This window comes from Notolepis coatsorum, assembly GCF_963971535.1.
Source record: "Notolepis coatsorum genome assembly, contig: SCAFFOLD_2690, whole genome shotgun sequence".
NCBI classification, from domain to species: domain Eukaryota; kingdom Metazoa; phylum Chordata; class Actinopteri; order Aulopiformes; family Paralepididae; genus Notolepis; species Notolepis coatsorum.
In genome coordinates, this window is record NW_028174741.1 from 1 (window position 1) to 21,229 (window position 21,229).

Sequence of the window (21,229 nt, forward strand, 5' to 3'; positions counted from 1 at the left end):
GCCCCTATATCTCTCTACCTCCGCCCCCCCCCCCTCCTCTCTCTCTCTCTCTCTCTCTCTCTCTCTCTCTCTCTCTCTCTCTCTCCTCTCTCTCTCTCTCTCTCTCTCTCTCTCTCTACCTCTGCCCCCTCTTCCCCCCCTCTCTCCCCCTCTCTCTCTCTCTACCTCTGCCCCTCTTCTCCCCCCTCTCTCTCGCTCCTCTCTCTGTCTGTTATCTCTGTAGGAGGACAGTATATTGAAGGAGATTGACATCAGTCATCACGTGAAGGAAGGCTGTGATAAAGCAGACCCCTCCCAGTTATGGCAAGGTACCCTCAGCAACATCAGCAACACACCAACATTATGGGAAATGAGCTTACCGTCTTCTCCAGAGTCAGACAAGAAGATAGATACCAGTTTCCTCTCTGTGCGTTCAGTAGAAAGCTATCCGGCTGCAAGCTAGCCTGGCTTAGCACAAATGAATGGAAGTGGATACGGCTAGCCTACACTGTAAGAAAAAAAGCTGCAAGAAACGATAAATGTCTGGCATCAATGGTTGCCAAATAGTTACTGTCAAATTACAGTAAAATCAAATACATTTACCTTTATTTAATGGTTAATATTTTGATAAAAGGTAATTTACTGTATTTTTATGGCATTTACACACAGTGTAGGCGTTGGCCAAAAACACCTCTGCCGGAGTGTTTTTTTTTTATTTTATCCTTATCCGCTTCCATTAATTTGTGCTAAACTCATCTTGCTTGCAGCCGGATAGCTTTCTACTGAACTGACCACCCCCGCAAGGGCTGCAATTACGCAATATAGACTGCACAGACAAGAAATATGAAACACATTTTAGACAGAGGACTGCTCTGATGATGATGATGATGATGATGATGATGATGATGATGATGATGATGATGATGATGATGATGCTTCCCAGGTCTTTCTGGTGAGGAAGATCAGAGGCGTTGACAGAGGGCAGCTCTATGCCATGAAGGTGCTGAAAAAAGCTACACTAAAAGGTAACTAAACCATGTTTCTATGGTAACCACATGATAATGGTATGGTGATTTATTATTATTATGATGATGATGATAATAATAATATTAATTGATTGAATACTTTATTTTGACACTATCGTAGGACAAACATTTGAGAAAAAAAAACAATAACTGTCATCACGATGGTCAAAAATGGATAAAACACAATAAAGCCATGGCTTGTTTCCATTGTGGTCCAAACATGGAACATAAAAAGGCACAAAAACACGAATAGACATGTACACTAGACAGGACACATCCTAAAAGTAAGTACAATAACACCTAACCTGAAAACTCATACTGTCAACTAATGTTAAAAGAACATTTTAAATCCGCAAACCCTTAAAAGCAACTCATGATAAAAAGATATAAAAACCAAGTTATGATAAAAGAGATAAAAACCATATTAAGACCAATTTGCGTTGCTGCTGAGCCATGTTTTTAGGGCGGATTTAAATCCGAGAGGAGAGTTCAGGAGTTTTATGAATGTTGGCAGGGCATTCCACATTACCGTAGCCGAGTAAAAAAAATGCATCTTTCCCCATGCATGTCCTGACTCTCGGCGGGACCAGGTCCGTGGGGCTTCCTCTTGTGGCGTGTTTGTGGACATCTCCTACTTTATTAAAATAATTTACTAGGTACTTGGGGACCGTTTCTTTCAGTACTTTAAAAACCAGTAGCATTTTAAGCTGGTGTACCATTAACTCATCCCTGTAGTCAATGGGCCACGCTAAAAGATAGGCATTTTCACTGTGCATTACGATGTTTGCAGAGCTATATCTATATTCTATATTATAGCTATGGAGACATTTGACAGTCACTATCTCTAGTTTTTTTCATGTATACGTTCACGTGTTATCCCGTGGTGAATATTGTATAGTTTCAGAGTGATCCGGGCTAATTCCTGGAAGCTGAGTCATGGAGCGCTATGTGCATTTTTCGAAAGTCGTTTGAGTTGCTCGCCTGGACACGATATTATTCCAAATCAAAGGTATATAATAGGTATTGTTTCATCATGAAGGCATCAAAGGGGGGGGGGCGTCGTTTTGTGATGCTCTGATCGTCAGCAACGGCATACGTTTGAATACTACATACGTTGATCGTTGCGATCGATGTGAAATCATTGTTGGATCAAAGTAGGATTGATGTCATATAGTCCTTACCTTTGCTAGGAGTTATTCCAAAATGAATATTCCAATTGTCTGATCGCGATTTCCAGTATTGATGTCCATCGGGTCCTTGACATGAAATGGCACAAAAATATGCATCAAGTGTGCTGGATGCGTTCCAAGGTGCTCGGCTGAAGCGTTTTACTTGCCTGGGTCCGAATTCTCCGCCCGGACCATATAAAATGTAACACACAGTGTGAAATAAGGTTTCAAACGGTAGGCGATACTGCCACCTAGAGGATTCGGCCGGCATTGCACTCTCGGGGTATCAGAATGAGTTCCAATGATAACACAGAGGTCCGTGAGAGTGTATAGGATATTAAAATCTAAAAAAAGAAAAAACTATCTAACAGCGTAATATTACGTGTTTGCCGCTCAGCGGTTGGCGAGCAAACTCGTAATATTACGTGATTGCCGCTGAAAGTGTTAATAACAATAGCAACAACAACAATAATAATAATAATAATAATAATAATAATAATAATAATAATAATAATAATAATAATAATAATAATAATAATAATAATAATAATAATAATTCGAATTATAATAACAATAGCAACAACAACAATACTACGAATAATAATAATCATAATAATAATAATTACATTCATAACACTGAAAATAATACTAATCGCACCAATAGTGATTTTATGTTACGACCACAGCTGGCAAACAGTGGCCCAAACAACCTACATTCCAGACAGGTTGCAGGACATGTAATTGGGGGTGGGGGGGATGTAACAGTCTGTAATGTGTATATTTTGGTAGGAGCTTTTAAATCCACTGGCCTGTCTGTGTATTTCAGTGACCCGCACATTTGAGTGGCTTGGAAGCCCTACAGTCCAGCGGGGTTGGCACGGACTAGGCGTATGTCTGATTGAGATAAAGGAGCTGAGGACAGATATGAGATTGTGTCCAACAAGGATGTTGTGTTGTAACATTTTGATCCAACGTATAGGCCTCATAATCCTGCTTGTGTAACAGACTCCTCCACCTGCTCTGGGGCGGGGCCAATCCACAAAGAATGGATTGCACGGTGCTAAGTGCACCCTTACTTACAATTCATTATGAATTGAAAATGGGGGACCCTGATGTAAACAAGACGAAAGTCTTTCTCTGGTCTGCATCCCCTTAACAATTGTGTGTATTGAGCCGTACTGTATTGTACCCATTCTGCAATCTGTTAACACAATTTCATTCAATCAATCAGGTGATTGATTGCATGAAAATTGGATTAACAGATTGCAGAATGGGTACAATACAGACCAGAGAAAGACTTTCGTCTTGTTTACATTAGGGTCCCCCATTTTCAATTTATAATGAATTGTAAGTAAGGGTGCACTTAGCACCGTGCAATCCATTCTTTGTGGATCTAGCCCACAGTGTAGTGTTTCCTTTTATGACACGTGCATGTTACAGGTGACACATGAAGTGTCTCCTCCCCCACTTGTACTTACTCAGATAAATGGTAAAAGTAAAAGTCCTCCATTAAAATTCTACTTAAGTAAAAGTATTTGCTATTGGTCCAGTTATGCTGCTCTGATTAAAGGTTATGTTAAAGTGGTATGTGGTCCAGTTATGCTGCTTCTGATTAAAGGTTATGTTAAAGTGGTATGTGGTCTGGTTATGCTGCTTCTGAGTAAAGGGCATGTTAAAGTGGTATGTGGTCCAGTTATGCTGCTTCTGATTAAAGGTTATGTTAAAGTGGTATGTGGTCCAGTTATGCTGCTTCTGATTAAAGGTTATGTTAAAGTGGTATGTGGTCCAGTTATGCTGCTTCTGATTAAAGGTTATGTTAAAGTGGTATGTGGTCCAGTTATGCTGCTCTGATTAAAGGTCATGTTAAAGTGGTATGTGGTCCAGTTATGCTGCTCTGATTAAAGGTAATATTAAAGTGGTACTGTAAGTGGTCCAGTTATGCTGCTCTGATTAAAGGTAATATTAAAGTGGTACTGTACGTGGTCCAGTTATGCTGCTCTGATTAAAGGTAATATTAAAGTGGTACTGTAAGTGGTCCAGTTATGCTGCTCTGATTAAAGGTAATATTAAAGTGGTACTGTACGTGGTCCAGTTATGCTTCTCTGATTAAAGGTAATATTAAAGTGGTACTGTAAGTGGTCCAGTTATGCTGCTCTGATAATGTCCCTCTTGAAGTTGACAGGCTTCAAATGTGAAAGTATAATCTTCATAAATCTTTTATTTTGTATATATTATGTTTTCTATGCAAAATCATTTTCTTCAATCTAGTGGAGTAAAAAGTACTATATTTTCCTTGAAATGTAGTGGAGTAAAAGTATAAAGTAAAAGTATAAAGTCCCTAAAATGAAAATACTCATAAAGTATATAAAGAAAATGTACTTAAGTACAATACTTGAGTACAAATACTTAGTTACTTCCACCACTGTTGGTGACACACACACACATTGACCTTTTCCTGCTCTTCCACTCATTCTAAGTCACTCTGGATGAGAGTGTCTGCTAAAAGCCTAAACCTAAAGCATAAAGTTACTCTTGCGTGTATTTTGGGACAGCACACTTTTTAGGTTATAAAATATAATAACATGTGTTATTAGCTAGAGTTGTCCTCGACAAAAGAAGGTCTTTGCAAATGTCAAGAAATGAAAATCTTATTACATGATGAGTGGAAAGTTGGGACAATTAGTTAATTTAATCAATTAAATGTCTTCATCATTCTGCAAATGCATACGGTCATGCAGAAGGATGTCCTCAAATTGAGACCAAATGTTAATTATAAATGTTTATTGTGATGATCAGAGATGTCATTTTACAGGGAACTACTGTAACTACATATATTCAGCTTTTAAAAGAGATACTGGGCTGCTCTCTTTCTAGGTCACTTCACTCATTATCTTTTATAATGTCAGTAACCTCTCCTCCTCTCCTCTCCTCTCCTCTCCTCTCCTCTCCTCTCCTCTCCTCTCCTCTCCTCTCCTCTCCTCTCCTCTCCTCTCCTCTCCCTTCCTCTCCTCTCCTCTCCTCTCCTATCCTCTCCCTTCCTCTCCTCTCCCTTCATCTCCTCTCCCTTCCTCTCCTCTTCTCTCCTCTCCCTTCCTCTCCTCTCCTCTCCTCTCCCTTCCTCTCCTCTCCCCCCTCTCCATTCCTCTCATCTCCTCTCATCTCCCTTCCCTTCCTTTCTCCTCTCCTCTCCTCTCCTCTCCTCTCCTCTCCTCTCCTCTCCTCTCCTCTCCTCTCCTCTCCTCTCCTCTCCTCTCCTCTCCTCTCCTCTCCTCTCCTCTCCTCTCCTCTCATCTCCACTCCTCTCCTCTCCTCCTCTCCTCTCCTCTCCCTTCCTCTCCTCTCCTCTCCTCTCCCTTCCTCTCCTCTCCTCTCCCTTCATCTCCTCTCCTCTCCCTTCCTCTCCTCTCCCTTCCTCTCATCTCCTCTCCTCTCCCTTCCTCTCCTCTCCTCTCCCTTCCTTTCATCTCCTCTGCTCTCCTCTCCTCTCCCTTCCTTTCATCTCATCTGCTCTCCCCTCCTCTCCTCTGCTCTCCCCTCCTCTCATTTCCCTTCCTCTCATCTCCTCTGCTCTCCACCCCTCCTCTTCCTCCCATCTCCTATCCTATCCCCTCTCCTCTCCTCTCCTCTCCTCTCCTCTCCTCTCCTCTCCTCTCCTCTCCTCTCCTCTCCTCTCCTCTCCTCTCCTCTCCTCTCCTCTCCTCTCCTCTCCTCTCCTCTCCTCTACTCCCATCCACTCCTCTCCTCTACTTATCTATGTCCCTCTCCTCTCCTTTCCTCTACTCTCCCCTCCTCTCCTCTCCTCTCATCTCCCCTCCTCTCATCTCCCCTCCTCTCTTCTCTTAGTTCGAGACAGAGTGCGGTCGAAGATGGAGAGAGATATTCTGGCTGAAGTCAATCACCCATTCATAGTCAAACTACACTATGGTAAGTCTGTCTCACCAGCTATAATGCTATACTATCAATCTCACTGGAAACATAATGCCTGTGATAAATCCTATCCTTTGTTACAAAACCTCATTTAGGAGCTTTAGAAATGTAGGCCTTTTTTTTAGAAGATCAGGATCTCTAGCTTGTTATTTCGCGTGTGTGTGCGTGTGCGTGTGTGTGTGTGTGTGTGTGTGTGTGTGTGTGTACAGCCTTCCAGACAGAGGGGAAGCTGTATCTGATCCTGGACTTCCTGAGAGGCGGAGATCTGTTCACCTCGTCTGTCCAAAGAGGTATGCCTGTTACCCAGGGGTGTAAAAACTACCCAGAAATTATACTTAAGTGAAAGTATGGGTACCATCTCAAAATCGTACTCAAGTAAAAGTCAGAGTATCAGGCTAAAAACACACTTGAGTAAAAGTTTTTAAAAAAGTCTACTTTTAAATCTACTTAAGTACTACAAAGTAAAAGTAAATACTTTTTTTCTGACTGTCTATTCTTCTGATAGCAGGTGTTTAATCAAAGATCCACGCTTTCTAGTCTTGCACAAGGACCAATCAGCATGGGTATGGGCGGGTTAATTTGCCATTGATGGGGATTTGATTGGCTGTTTTTAAATAAAGCGCGGCCGCAGGATTAATAACGTTAACGTTAGTTCGGCCAGAGAAACAAATAATACTAATTAAAATGGTTGGACTTACAAGATTTGTACTTTGTACTTTGTATTTTTTTATCTAAAATGTAATTGAGTAAAAGTACAAGTATACAAACCTAATAATACTTGAGTAAATTACAAATCCCCAAAAACAGTACTTAAGTATTGTAACGAAGTACAATTACTCAAGTACTTTACACCCCTGCGTAAATGTACTAAGTGTAAATTGTTAAAAGGTCTTTGTACCATTGTCACCAGAATTATGACAAATTAGGTGGTTATATATAATCAACTTGAACATTTATTTAGTTTTACTGCCCATACTATAATGATTCGAGAATGAATCTGTTTAGTCAGCATGTATCTCTTGATGATGGACATGTTTTGTTTCAGGAAGATGTAAGATGTACATGGGATTCTTCTATATATATATATAAAATCGATCGATCAATCAATCGATAAATCAATCAAATAATGTGGATGTAATGTTGATTCCAGGTGATGTTCACAGAGGAAGATGTTAAGTTTTACCTGGCTGAGTTAGCGCTGGCCTTGGACCATCTACACAGCCTGGGAATAATCTACAGGGACCTCAAACCTGAAAAGTAAAAACACAGTCTCTCTCTCTCTCTCTCTCTCTCTCTCTCTCTCTCTCTCTCTCTCTCTCTCTCTCTCTCTCTCTCTCCCGCCCGCTCTCTCTCTCTCTCTCTCTCTCTCTCTCTCGCTCGCGAATCGCACGCACGCACAGCACACACACACACACACACACACACACACACACACACACACACACACACACACACACACACACACACACACACACACACACACACACACACACACACACACACACACACACACACACACACACACACACACACACACACACACACACACACACACACACACACACACACACACACTTTTTTCAAATGTAGCCTAGAGTAAAGACCCTAACCATGTCAAAACAGCAGTCATAGTGCATATTTGCAGCATGTTTGTTTACCAATAGGACCAGGTTAAAGTGTTATTATTAGTGAAATGTTAGTTTTGGAAATTTATTTGGAAACAGGCGAATATAGACGCTAACAAATCCGGGCCGCCATTTTGTTTGTAGTCATATGAGGAGAGGAGACCCAGGGCTTTCAAATGCCGTTGGAATTTCGAAAAATTACACTACCCAGCTCAACCCAGCTCTCTGTCAGTCATGTCTGACCTGAAAAAGCTGTAAAAATGCTAAAAAGAAATCTAAAAAAAATATATATTTATAATATTCTCCTTTGGTTCATTACAATCTACTCAAGCCTAGTAACAGACACAATATTTCGGACACTGGGAATACATTCCCTGAGATCCACAGATGTCCCTAGATACCAAGAACATGCAAATGGACCTTGTAGAAGTGGAGCAATCTTCCATTTACATAGGTATGTATTTTTAGGCGGATTTTCAGAAAATAGGGCTCCGGGCTTAAGAGGCTAATGTGCAACATGTGTAACAAGGTTGAAGCCGCCCGGTGTGAACCAAGTTATATACAATAAGTTAAATACCCCCACTCCATCGCCTGAATTGGATCTTCTCAGGCGGCCGGTGACACGGTGAAGACCGCGGTATTACCTCTTTGCGGTCACATGGTGCTGGTGAGCGGTGGGTTGGCGTTGGCGTGTCGGGGCTGGTCAGAGGACAGGTGCAGAGAGTGAAGTGCCTGCCTGTATAGCTTGTGACCACCGGTTATACATGTAAATGCACCTATTCATATTAGGTATGTAACGATGCATCGAAATGCATCGATCCTAATGTGACGATTCAACTACATCGATTGAAAATGTTAGAAATCGATTAGAATAAAAAAATTTATAAAAAATTGTGTATTGTTTCTATTGACCTATAGTCCATTCATGCTGAGTGAATCAGTTCCCCCAGCCACATTTGTGTATTCAGCATTTTTTTTGGGAAATTAACTGATAGAAAATGAATCAAATCGTGGTCAAATTAAGAGATTTCATGATGCATTGAATCGTTGCCTGAAGAATCGTAATCGAATCGAATCGTTGTGAGGTCGAATCGTTACACCCCTAATCATATACATTGTTATTAGTATCACTTTGTGGATGATGTTGATATAATTTCTCCCCCCCCTCCCCATAGCATTCTTCTGGATGAAGAGGGGCACATCAAGATCACTGGTTAGTACCAGTAACTAACATGAAACAATGTAATGATTCGTCAGTAGCCGAACATGACACACAAATACACAAAGCAAATGTAACTAGTGGAAACCTCTCTCATTTATATTGGGCTACTTCTCTCTCTCTCCATCTCTCTCTCTCTCTTCTCTCTCTCTCTCTCTCTCTCATCTCTCTCTCTCTCTCTCTCTCTCTCTCTCTCTCTCTCTCTCTCTCTCTCTCTCTCTCTCTCTCTCTCTCTCTCTTGATTTGTCTCTCGCTCCCTTTTCTCTGTATCTCTCTGTGTCAGACTTTGGCCTGAGTAAAGAAGCGATAGAGAATGACAAGAGAGCCTATTCTTTCTGTGGAACCATAGAGTATATGGCTCCGGAGGTGGTGAACAGGAGAGGACACGCTCAGAGCGCCGACTGGTGGTCATTTGGGGTACTGATGGTAGGAACTTGGAGGAGAATGTCACCCGTTTCACATATTCACAACAAATAGTAGCCAATATAAACAGTTTTCTAGACAACACAGTACAAACATAAGTCAGTTACATGCAGATCCAATGTATCAAATCATGCGTTGTACTCTTAAGATGTAACTCAGTATGTTATAACCTTCTTACGGTCTTCTACTATCATGCACTCTTCCATTAATTCATCTACCTTGTAATACTACCTACTATACTACTATGTCTCTCTACTCCTATTCTACTCAACACTGCAGCACCCAAGTTTCAACACTGTTTGATGAACATTGTTACTCAGCTGAAAGAGTTGTACTGACTGGATAAAAGCGTCAGCTGGATGACTAATGTAAAATGTAAATGTAATTTTTCTGTTTCAATGTGATGACTACTTCCTGCTGACTTGTTGTACAGAACTTGTAAGTCGCTTTGGATAAAAGCGTCAGCTAAATGACTAAATATAAATGTAATAAGGTATTCCTATGTGTTGTACGATTAAGTTATCGTACAACACGTTCAGTTATTACGTTAAGATGTAACTTCAGTACACAGTGTATTCTAACTTGAATGGTAGTTGTCCTTGTTAGTGGTTGACATCATTGTTGTTGGGTTTTCTTTCAGTTTGAGATGTTGACTGGATCGTTACCCTTCCAGGGGAAAGACCGCAAGGAAACCATGGCTCTGATTCTAAAGTAAGAAATCATATCTATTTAGTAGGGATGTCCGATATTATCGGCCGATATTGGCATTAAAATGTGATATCGGAAAATATCGGTATCGGTTTTCAAAATTTTTTTATTTAATTTTCTTTTACATTTCTATAACCTTTATTTACCCAGGCAAGCAAGTAAGAACAAATTCTGATTTTATTTATTGTCAAAAGTATGCATAATGTTATGTTAATTCCACGACAAGACATATGTAATGTTAATTACCTGAAATTATTCAGTTTGTTGCATATATCGGTATCGGTTGATATCGGTTGATATCGGTATTGGAAATTAAGAGTTGGACAATATCGGTATATCGGTATCGGTAAAAAAGCCAATATTGAGCATCCCTACTATTTAGTCATATCTATAGAACTCTAATAATATCTACTTAGCTCTCAATCTGAAGTAAAACCATTTCAACCGTTGCTCTAAAACAATTCAAACAAATGTTACCCGCACAGGTATTTTTTATTTGACCTTTATTTAACTAGGAAGTCACATTGAGATTAAAACCTCTTTTACAAATGAGACCAAGCCAGAATAGGGTCAAATAGCAGCATCAGAACTAGGGCTGGGCGATTCTTGCTAAAATGTGAATCACGATTTTTCTCTCTAAGAATTGAGATCACGATTCTTATTTTTTTCAATAATATCATTTAAAAAGTAAAGTAAAAAGTAAAAAAAAATAATAATAATAATAATAATAATAATAATAATAATAATAATAATAATAATAATAATAATAATAATAATAATAATAATAATAATAATAATAATAATAATAATAATAATAATAATAATAATAATAATAATAATAATAATAATAATAATAATAATAATAATAAAAAAATTGCCCAGCCCTAATCAGAACACAATCACAAAGGTAAAGACACCAGGTATACACGATATACATAGTATACTAATAATAATACAATACAATACATGATTACATAATGTAGTGCATAATACAAGGCAGCAGTAGTCAGCAGCTGAAGCTCACAGTCAGAACCACCATTATTCTCAGTTTAAAACCATCATGAAGAGTTTGAGCTTGGATGAGGAGTTTGAGCTTGAATGAGGAGTTTGAGCTTGGATGAGGAGTTTGAGCTTGGATGAGGAGTTTGAGCTTGGATGAGGAGTTTGAGCTTGGATGAGGAGTTTGAGCTTGGATGAGGAGTCTGAGCTTTGAGCTTGGATGAGGAGTTTGAGCTTTGAGCTTGGATGAGGAGTTTGAGCTTTGAGCTTGGATGAGGAGTTTGAGCTTTGAGCTTGGATGAGGAGTTTGAGCCTGGATGAGGAGTTTGCTCTTGGATGAGGAGTTTGAGCTTGGATGAGGAGTTTGAGCTTGGATGAGGAGTTTGAGCCTGTATGAGGAGTTTGAGCTTGGATGAGGAGTTTGAGCTTGGATGAGGAGTTTGAGCTTGGATGAGGAGTTTGATCTTGGATGAGGAGTTTGAGCTTGGATGAGGAGTTTGAGCTTTGAGCTTGGATGAGGAGTTTGAGCCTGGATGAGGAGTTTGAGCTTTGAGCTTGGATGAGGAGTTTGAGCCTGGATGAGGAGTTTGAGCCTGGATGAGGAGTTTGAGCTTGGATGAGGAGTTTGAGCTTGGATGAGGAGTTTGAGCTTGGGGCTTGGATGAGGAGTTTGAGCTTGGATGAGGAGTTTGAGCTTTGAGCTTGGATGAGGAGTTTGAGCTTGGATGAGGAGTTTGAGCTTGGATGAGGGGTTTGAGCGAGGAGTTTGAGCTTGGATGAGGAGTTTGAGCTTGGATGAGGAGTTTGAGCTTGGATGAGGAGTTTGAGCCTGGATGAGGAGTTTGAGCTTGGATGAGGAGTTTGAGCTTGGATGAGGAGTTTGAGCCTGGATGAGGAGTTTGAGCTTTGATGAGGAGTTTGAGCTTTGAGCTTGGATGAGGAGTTTGAGCCTGGATGAGGAGTTTGAGCTTTGATGAGGAGTTTGAGCTTGGATGAGGAGTTTGCTCTTGGATGAGGAGTTTGCTCTTGGACGAGGAGTTTGAGCTTGGATGAGGAGTTTTAACTTGGATAAGGAGTTTGAGCTTGGGGCTTGGATGAGGAGTTTGAGCTTGGATGAGGAGTTTGAGCTTTGAGCTTGGATGAGGAGTTTGAGCTTGGATGAGGAGTTTGCTCTTGGATGAGGAGTTTGCTCTTGGATGAGGAGTTTGCTCTTGGATGAGGAGTTTGAGCTTGGATGAGGAGTTTTAACTTGGATAAGGAGTTTGAGCTTGGGGCTTGGATGAGGAGTTTGAGCTTGGATGAGGAGTTTGAGCTTTGAGCCTGGATGAGGAGTTTGAGCTTGGATGAGGAGTTTTAACTTGGATAAGGAGTTTGAGCTTGGGGCTTGGATGAGGAGTTTGAGCTTGGATGAGGAGTTTGAGCTTTGAGCTTGGATGAGGAGTTTGAGCTTGGATGAGGAGTTTGAGCTTGGATGAGGGGTTTGAGCGAGGAGTTTGAGCTTGGATGAGGAGTTTGAGCTTGGATGAGGAGTTTGAGCTTGGATGAGGAGTTTGAGCCTGGATGAGGAGTTTGAGCTTGGATGAGGAGTTTGAGCTTGGACGAGGAGTTTGAGCCTGGATGAGGAGTTTGAGCTTTGATGAGGAGTTTGAGCTTTGAGCTTGGATGAGGAGTTTGAGCTTTGATGAGGAGTTTGAGCTTTGAGCTTGGATGAGGAGTTTGAGCCTGGATGAGGAGTTTGAGCTTTGATGAGGAGTTTGAGCTTGGATGAGGAGTTTGCTCTTGGATGAGGAGTTTGCTCTTGGATGAGGAGTTTGAGCTTGGATGAGGAGTTTTAACTTGGATAAGGAGTTTGAGCTTGGGGCTTGGATGAGTAGTTTGAGCTTGGATGAGGAGTTTGAGCTTTGAGCTTGGATGAGGAGTTTGAGCTTGGATGATGAGTTTGAGCTTGGATGAGGAGTTTGAGCCTGGATGAGGAGTTTGAGCTTGGATGAGGAGTTTGAGCTTGGATGAGGAGTTTGAGCCTGGATGAGGAGTTTGAGCTTTGATGAGGAGTTTGAGCTTTGAGTTTGGATGAGGAGTTTGAGCCTGGATGAGGAGTTTGAGCTTTGATGAGGAGTTTGAGCTTGGATGAGGAGTTTGCTCTTGGATGAGGAGTTTGCTCTTGGATGAGGAGTTTGAGCTTGGATGAGGAGTTTTAACTTGGATAAGGAGTTTGAGCTTGGGGCTTGGATGAGGAGTTTGAGCTTGGATGAGGAGTTTGAGCTTTGAGCTTGGATGAGGAGTTTGAGCTTGGATGAGGAGTTTGCTCTTGGATGAGGAGTTTGCTCTTGGATGAGGAGTTTGAGCTTGGATGAGGAGTTTTAACTTGGATAAGGAGTTTGAGCTTGGGGCTTGGATGAGGAGTTTGAGCTTGGATGAGGAGTTTGAGCTTTGAGCCTGGATGAGGAGTTTGAGCTTGGATGAGGAGTTTTAACTTGGATAAGGAGTTTGAGCTTGGGGCTTGGATGAGGAGTTTGAGCTTGGATGAGGAGTTTGAGCTTTGAGCTTGGATGAGGAGTTTGAGCTTGGATGAGAAGTTTGAGCTTGGATGAGGGGTTTGAGCGAGGAGTTTGAGCTTGGATGAGGAGTTTGAGCTTGGATGAGGAGTTTGAGCCTGGATGAGGAGTTTGAGCTTGGATGAGGAGTTTGAGCTTGGATGAGGAGTTTGAGCCTGGATGAGGAGTTTGAGCTTTGATGAGGAGTTTGAGCTTTGAGCTTGGATGAGGAGTTTGAGCTTTGATGAGGAGTTTGAGCTTTGAGCTTGGATGAGGAGTTTGAGCCTGGATGAGGAGTTTGAGCTTTGATGAGGAGTTTGAGCTTGGATGAGGAGTTTGCTCTTGGATGAGGAGTTTGCTCTTGGATGAGGAGTTTGAGCTTGGATGAGGAGTTTTAACTTGGATAAGGAGTTTGAGCTTGGGGCTTGGATGAGGAGTTTGAGCTTGGATGAGGAGTTTGAGCTTTGAGCTTGGATGAGGAGTTTGAGCTTGGATGAGGAGTTTGCTCTTGGATGAGGAGTTTGCTCTTGGATGAGGAGTTTGAGCTTGGATGAGGAGTTTTAACTTGGATAAGGAGTTTGAGCTTGGGGCTTGGATGAGGAGTTTGAGCTTGGATGAGGAGTTTGAGCTTTGAGCCTGGATGAGGAGTTTGAGCTTGGATGAGGAGTTTGAGCTTGGATGAGGAGTTTGAGCGAGGAGTTTGAGCTTGGATGAGGAGTTTGAGCTTGGATGAGGAGTTTGAGCTTGGATGAGGAGTTTGAGCCTGGATGAGGAGTTTGAACTCGTTCTGCAGCTCATCCCAGCACAGACGGCACTTTAAACTGAAGCCATTTGTTTGATCTAAGGTTATGGCATCTTTGCACAAATAAAAACGTTAGGCTCATGTGCATTTCCTTTTGGAAATCTGACTAAGATTGTCTTGTAAATTATGTACAAAGTGCAATGAAGGGTCCTGAAGCTAGAGGTAGTGATGTACCTGAGGGCTGAATGATACAGGGTTCTGACGCTAGAGTTAGTGATGTACCTCAGGGCTGAATGATACAGGGTTCTGACGCTAGAGGTAGTGATGTACCTGAGGGCTGAATGATACAGGGTTCTGACGCTAGAGGTAGTGATGTACCTCAGGGCTGAATGATACAGGGTTCTGACGCTAGAGTTAGTGATGTAGCTCAGTGCTGAATGATACAGGGTTTTGACGTTAGAGTTAGTGATGTGCCTCAGGGCTGAATGATACAGGGTTCTGACGCTAGTTAGTGATGTACCTCAGGGCTGAATGATACAGGGTTCTGACGCTAGAGTTAGTGATGCACCTGAGGGCTGAATGATACAGGGTTCTGATGCTAGAGTTAGTGATGCACCTGAGGGCTGAATGATACAGGGTTCTGACGCTAGAGTTAGTGATGTACCTCAGGGCTGAATGATACAGGGTTCTGACGCTAGAGTTAGTGATGCACCTGAGGGCTGAATGATACAGGGTTCTGACGCTAGAGTTAGTGATGTACCTCAGGGCTGAATGATACAGGGTTCTGACGCTAGAGTTAGTGATGTACCTCAGGGCTGAATGATACAGGGTTCTGACGCTAGAGTTAGTGATGTACCTCAGGGCTGAATGATACAGGGTTCTGACGCTAGAGTTAGTGATGTACCTCAGGGCTGAATGATACAGGGTTCTGACACTAGAGTTAGTGATGCACCTGAGGGCTGAATGATACAGGGTTCTGACGCTAGAGTTAGTGATGTACCTCAGGGCTGAATGATACAGGGTTCTGACGCTAGAGTTAGTGATGTACCTCAGGGCTGAATGATACAGGGTTCTGACGCTAGAGTTAGTGATGTACCTCAGGGCTGAATGATACAGGGTTCTGACGCTAGAGTTAGTGATGTACCTCAGGGCTGAATGATACAGGGTTCTGACGCTAGAGTTAGTGATGTACCTCAGGGCTGAATGATACAGGGTTCTGACGCTAGAGTTAGTGATGTACCTCAGGGCTGAATGATACAGGGTTCTGACGCTAGAGTTAGTGATGCACCTGAGGGCTGAATGATACAGGGTTCTGATGCTAGAGTTAGTGATGCACCTGAGGGCTGAATGATACAGGGTTCTGACGCTAGAGTTAGTGATGTACCTCAGGGCTGAATGATACAGGGTTCTGACGCTAGAGTTAGTGATGCACCTGAGGGCTGAATGATACAGGGTTCTGACGCTAGAGTTAGTGATGTACCTCAGGGCTGAATGATACAGGGTTCTGACGCTAGAGTTAGTGATGTACCTCAGGGCTGAATGATACAGGGTTCTGACGCTAGAGTTAGTGATGTACCTCAGGGCTGAATGATACAGGGTTCTGACGCTAGAGTTAGTGATGTACCTCAGGGCTGAATGATACAGGGTTCTGACACTAGAGTTAGTGATGCACCTGAGGGCTGAATGATACAGGGTTCTGACGCTAGAGTTAGTGATGTACCTCAGGGCTGAATGATACAGGGTTCTGACGCTAGAGTTAGTGATGTACCTCAGGGCTGAATGATACAGGGTTCTGACGCTAGAGTTAGTGATGTACCTCAGGGCTGAATGATACATGGTTCTGACGCTAGAGTTAGTGATGTACCTCAGGGCTGAATGATACAGGGTTCTGACGCTAGAGTTAGTGATGCACCTGAGGGCTGAATGATACAGGGTTCTGACGCTAGAGTTAGTGATGTACCTCAGGGCTGAATGATACAGGGTTCTGACGCTAGAGTTAGTGATGTACCTCAGGGCTGAATGATACAGGGTTCTGACGCTAGAGTTAGTGATGTACCTCAGGGCTGAATGATACAGGGTTCTGACGCTAGAGTTAGTGATGTACCTCAGGGCTGAATGATACAGGGTTCTGACACTAGAGTTAGTGATGCACCTGAGGGCTGAATGATACAGGGTTCTGACGCTAGAGTTAGTGATGTACCTCAGGGCTGAATGATACAGGGTTCTGACGCTAGAGTTAGTGATGTACCTCAGGGCTGAATGATACAGGGTTCTGACGCTAGAGTTAGTGATGTACCTCAGGGCTGAATGATACATGGTTCTGACGCTAGAGTTAGTGATGTACCTCAGGGCTGAATGATACAGGGTTCTGACGCTAGAGTTAGTGATGTACCTCAGGGCTGAATGATACAGGGTTCTGACGCTAGAGTTAGTGATGTACCTCAGGGCTGAATGATACAGGGTTCTGACGCTAGAGTTAGTGATGCACCTCAGTATACACCTGCATGATACAGGGGGATCAAGCTTGGACAGGGGGGCAAACCTGTAAATAGTATCACCAAAATCAATCTGATGCAAAAATAGACCAACAGCTAAAAGTTACTACAAAATAAATATTATATTTTTTTGCCTCAGGACTCTCTCTCTCTCTCTCTCTCTCTCTCTCTCTCTCTCTCTCTCTCTCTCTCTCTCTCTCTCTCTCTCTCTCTCTTTCTCTCTCACTCTCTCTCTCTCTCTCTCTCTCTCTCTCTCTCTCTCTCTCTCTCTCTCTCTCTCTCTCTCTCTCTCTCTCTCGCTCTCCTTCCTCTCCTGTGTTTCCAGGGCAAAGCTCGGTATGCCACAGTTCCTCAGCCCAGAAGTCCAGAGTTTGTTACGAGATCTGTTCAAGAGGAACCCTGCTAACAGACTAGGTATGGATGGATGGATGGATGGATGGATGGAGGGAGGGATGGATGGATAAAAGAATGGGAGGAGGTAGGGATGGATGGATAGAAGGAGGGAGGAGGGATGGAGGGATGGATGGGAGGAGGGATGGATGGATGGATGGAATGAGGAGGGATGGATGGGTGGAATGAGGGACAGATGGATGGAATGAGGGACAGATGGATGGAAGAATGGGAGGAGGTAGGGATGGATGGATGGGAGGAGGGATGGATGGATGTATGGGAGGATGGATGGATGTATGGATGGATGGGAGGAGGGATGGATGGATGTATGGGAGAAGGGATGGATAGATGGATGGAAGGAGGGATGGATGGGAGGAGGGATGGATGGATGGATGGATGGGAGGAGGGAGGGATGGATGGGAGGAGGGAGGGATGGATGGGAGGAGGGAGGGATGTAGGGATGGATGGGAGGAGGGAGGGATGTAGGGATGGATGGGAGGAGGGAGGGAAGGGAGGAGGGATGGATGGGAGGAGGAAGAGATGGATGGATGGATGGATAGAAGGAGGGAGGGATGGGTGGATGGATAGATGGGAGGAGGGAGGGATTGATGGATGGATAGAAGGAGGGAGGGATGGGTGGATGGATGGAAGGAGGGAGGGATTGATGGATGGATAGAAGGAGGGAGGGATGGGTGGATGGATGGGAGGAGGGAGGGATTGATGGATATAAATGACTGCCAGGTCTACATGACATTGTCATGGTCTGTGTATTTGATTTATGTGTAAATGATTCACAGGTGTAATTTACGTTGTCATGCTTTCAGTGCACAGTATTTGATACTCATGTGTGATTTTGATTGTTACATATTAATCATCATCATCATCATCATCATCATCATCATCATCATCATCATCATCATCATCATCATCATCATTTATTTATTCGTACATGGAATTACCACAGTCCAACAGTACATATTAATATGATTAATGATGTCATCATGCTCTGTGTGGTTTTGATTGACAGGTGCAGGGCCAGATGGACTAGAGGAGATACAGAGGCATCGTTTCTTCGCTCCCATCGATTGGAACGTCAGTACAACATTATTTACTTTATTTCTTAACATCTACTGTCTCTGGCCTGTTAGACTTTACTGTCTCTGGCCTGTTAGACTTTACTGTCTCTGGCCTGTTAGACTTCACTGTCTCTGGACTGTTAGACTTTACTGTCTCTGGACTGTTAGACTTTACTGTCTCTGGCCTGTTAGACTTTACTGTCTCTGGACTGTTAGACTTTACTGTCTCTGGACTGTTAGACTTTACTGTCTCTGGACTGTTAGACTTTACTGTCTCTGGACTGTTAGACTTTACTGTCTCTGGACTGTTAGACTTTATTGTCTCTGGACTGTTAGACTTTACTGTCTCTGGACTGTTAGACTTTACTGTCTCTGGACTGTTAGACTTTACTGTCTCTGGACTGTTAGACTTTACTGTCTCTGGACTGTTAGACTTTATTGTCTCTGGACTGTTAGACTTTACTGTCTCTGGACTGTTAGACTTTACTGTCTCTGGCCTGTTAGACTTTACTGTCTCTGGACTGTTAGACTTTACTGTCTCTGGACTGTTAGACTTTACTGTCTCTGGACTGTTAGACTTTACTGTCTCTGGACTGTCAGACTTTACTGTCTCTGGACTGTTAGACTTTACTGTCTCTGGACTGTTAGACTGTCTAAAGAGAAGTCGATTAATTCTGCCACCATCTTGATAACGGCAACTAAGACCAACAAGACCCCTCAGGATCTCTCTAAATGAGGAGTTGTCTGTATCTAAGAGTCTGTCCTACACATCATTGTTTTTCTTTCATATTTATCATAATTTTGTGACCGTTTTGTGATAGAAAAATGCCTTTCTTTTTATTCTCCACTTTTCCGCCGTCCAGTGGTTTCTGCCACAAAATCCCTAGTTACCATGGCAACCACTCCCTGCACGATTCCCAGCCTTCTGGCACACATCGTGATTGATTTAAAACATCTTTAAAGCTCACATTTCACCTCAAAATGCAGTCAATTGTCATTTTACTCAATTTTACTTTAAAAAACATTAGATTATTTCCTCCGAGTATACAGCCCTGGTAAGTAACTGTTGTTGTTGTTGTTGTGTTGTTGTTGTTGTTGTTGTTGTTGTTGTTGTTGTTGTTGTTGTTTGTGTAGAAGCTGTACAGAAGAGAAGTGAAGCCTCCATTTAAACCCACCGCTGGGCGACCTGAAGACACCTTCCACTTCGACCCCGAGTTCACCTCTAGAACACCTACTGGTGACCACACACACACACACACACACACACACACACACACACACACACACACACACACACACACACACACACACACACACACACACACACACACACACACACACACACACACACACACACACACACACACACACACACACACACACACACACACACACACATACCTCGAGAACACCTACTGGTGACCACACACACACACACACACACACACACACATACCTCGAGAACACCTACTGGTGACTACACACACACGCACACACACACACACACACACACACACACACACACACACACACACTCAAAAACACACAAACACACACAGAGAGAGAGAGACACACACACAAACACACACACACACTAGTAACTCAAGCATGCACATACTGATGTGTTTTTGTATCTGTTTGTGTGTGTGTATGTGTGTGTGTGTCTGTGTGTATGTGCGTGTACTGGTATGTGTTATTGTGTTATTTACATATGTATTGTACTGTGTGTGTGTGTGTGTGTGTGTGTGTGTGTGTGTGTGTGTGTGTGTGTGTGTGTGTGTGTGTGTGTGTGTGTGTGTGTGTGTGTGTGTGTGTGTGTGTGTGTGTGTGTGTGTGTGTGCGCGCGTGTGTGTTTGTGTGTGTGTTCGTGTGTGTGTGTTCGTGTGTGTGTGTGTGTGTGTGTGTGTGTGTGTGCGTGTGTGTGTGTGTGTGTGTGTGTGTGTGTGTGTGTGTGTGTGTGTGTGTGTGTGTGTGTGTTCGTGTGTGTGTGTGTCAGATCATCGACAGAGCGAGGAAGGACCCGTCGGAGGAGATGGAGATCCTTCTGCGGTACGGACAGCATCCCAACATCATCAGCCTCAAAGATGTAAGCTACACTAGCAATCAAACTTTTTCTTTTAAAGGAACACGCCAACATCGTGACAAATGCGCTTACCGTTTTCTCCAGAGTCAGACAAGAAGATGATGGATAACAATTTCCTCTCTGTGTTCAGTTGAAAGTTATCCGGCTACAAGCTAGCCTAGCATAGCACAGAAGCATATACAGACTAGCTAGCCTAGCTGTTGGCCAAAAACAACTCTCCCAGATTTCTAAGCTAGGCTAGTGGTTCGTATCCGCTTCCATTCATTTGTGCTGAGCTAGGCTAGCTTGCAGCCGGATCGTTTTCTACTGAACTGAACAATAGTTTTCTACTGAACTGAACAATAGTTTTCTACTGAACTGAACAATAGTTTTCTACTGAACGCACACGTGATTTTGAGCTAAGTAGCCATAATGCCTATACGAAGAGTTCCAAGCTAACAACCGACGTACAGACAATGTAGGCTACTTGGCGGCATTCCTTGGTCCCTTTATAAAAACAGACACCTTCAAGAAATGGGTATCTATCTTCTTGCCTGACTCTGGAGAAGACGGTAAGCGCATTTCCCATAATGTTGGCCTTGTATTAGACATTTTAAGTCCCCTGCCATTTGTCATCCCTTCCCACACCTACAGATGAATCTTTTCAGAATCGGGTCCCTTCTGCCACTCCAATGTCACTTCGATGTCAGTTTAGAACTAGCACTAGGTGTTAATTTTCTGCAGTAAACAAAGCGAGGGTACTTCACTTAAGTGCTCAAGTTAATTTTCTGCAGTAAACAAAGTGAGGGTACTTAACTTAAGTGCTTCCCCAGGGAGGGGTCGGGGGCTACTCAGA

The 21,229-nt window shown here is 42.9% G+C and overlaps 1 protein-coding gene across 1 annotated transcript; it reads left to right on the plus strand.

Annotated features, from left to right (window-relative positions):
- Positions 1-232: 232 nt before the first annotated feature.
- LOC311247481 (ribosomal protein S6 kinase alpha-2-like) lies at positions 233-20,397 on the plus strand (the record flags this gene model as incomplete). Its single annotated transcript, XM_084338524.1, is given in 13 exon segments — positions 233-322; positions 923-1,004; positions 6,017-6,097; positions 6,310-6,374; positions 6,376-6,390; positions 7,251-7,357; positions 8,901-8,938; positions 9,228-9,370; positions 10,008-10,078; positions 17,171-17,259; positions 18,263-18,327; positions 19,446-19,548; positions 20,303-20,397. Coding segments are annotated over 12 exon segments (903 nt in total), but the record flags the coding sequence as incomplete, so codon positions are not given.
- Positions 20,398-21,229: the final 832 nt, after the last annotated feature.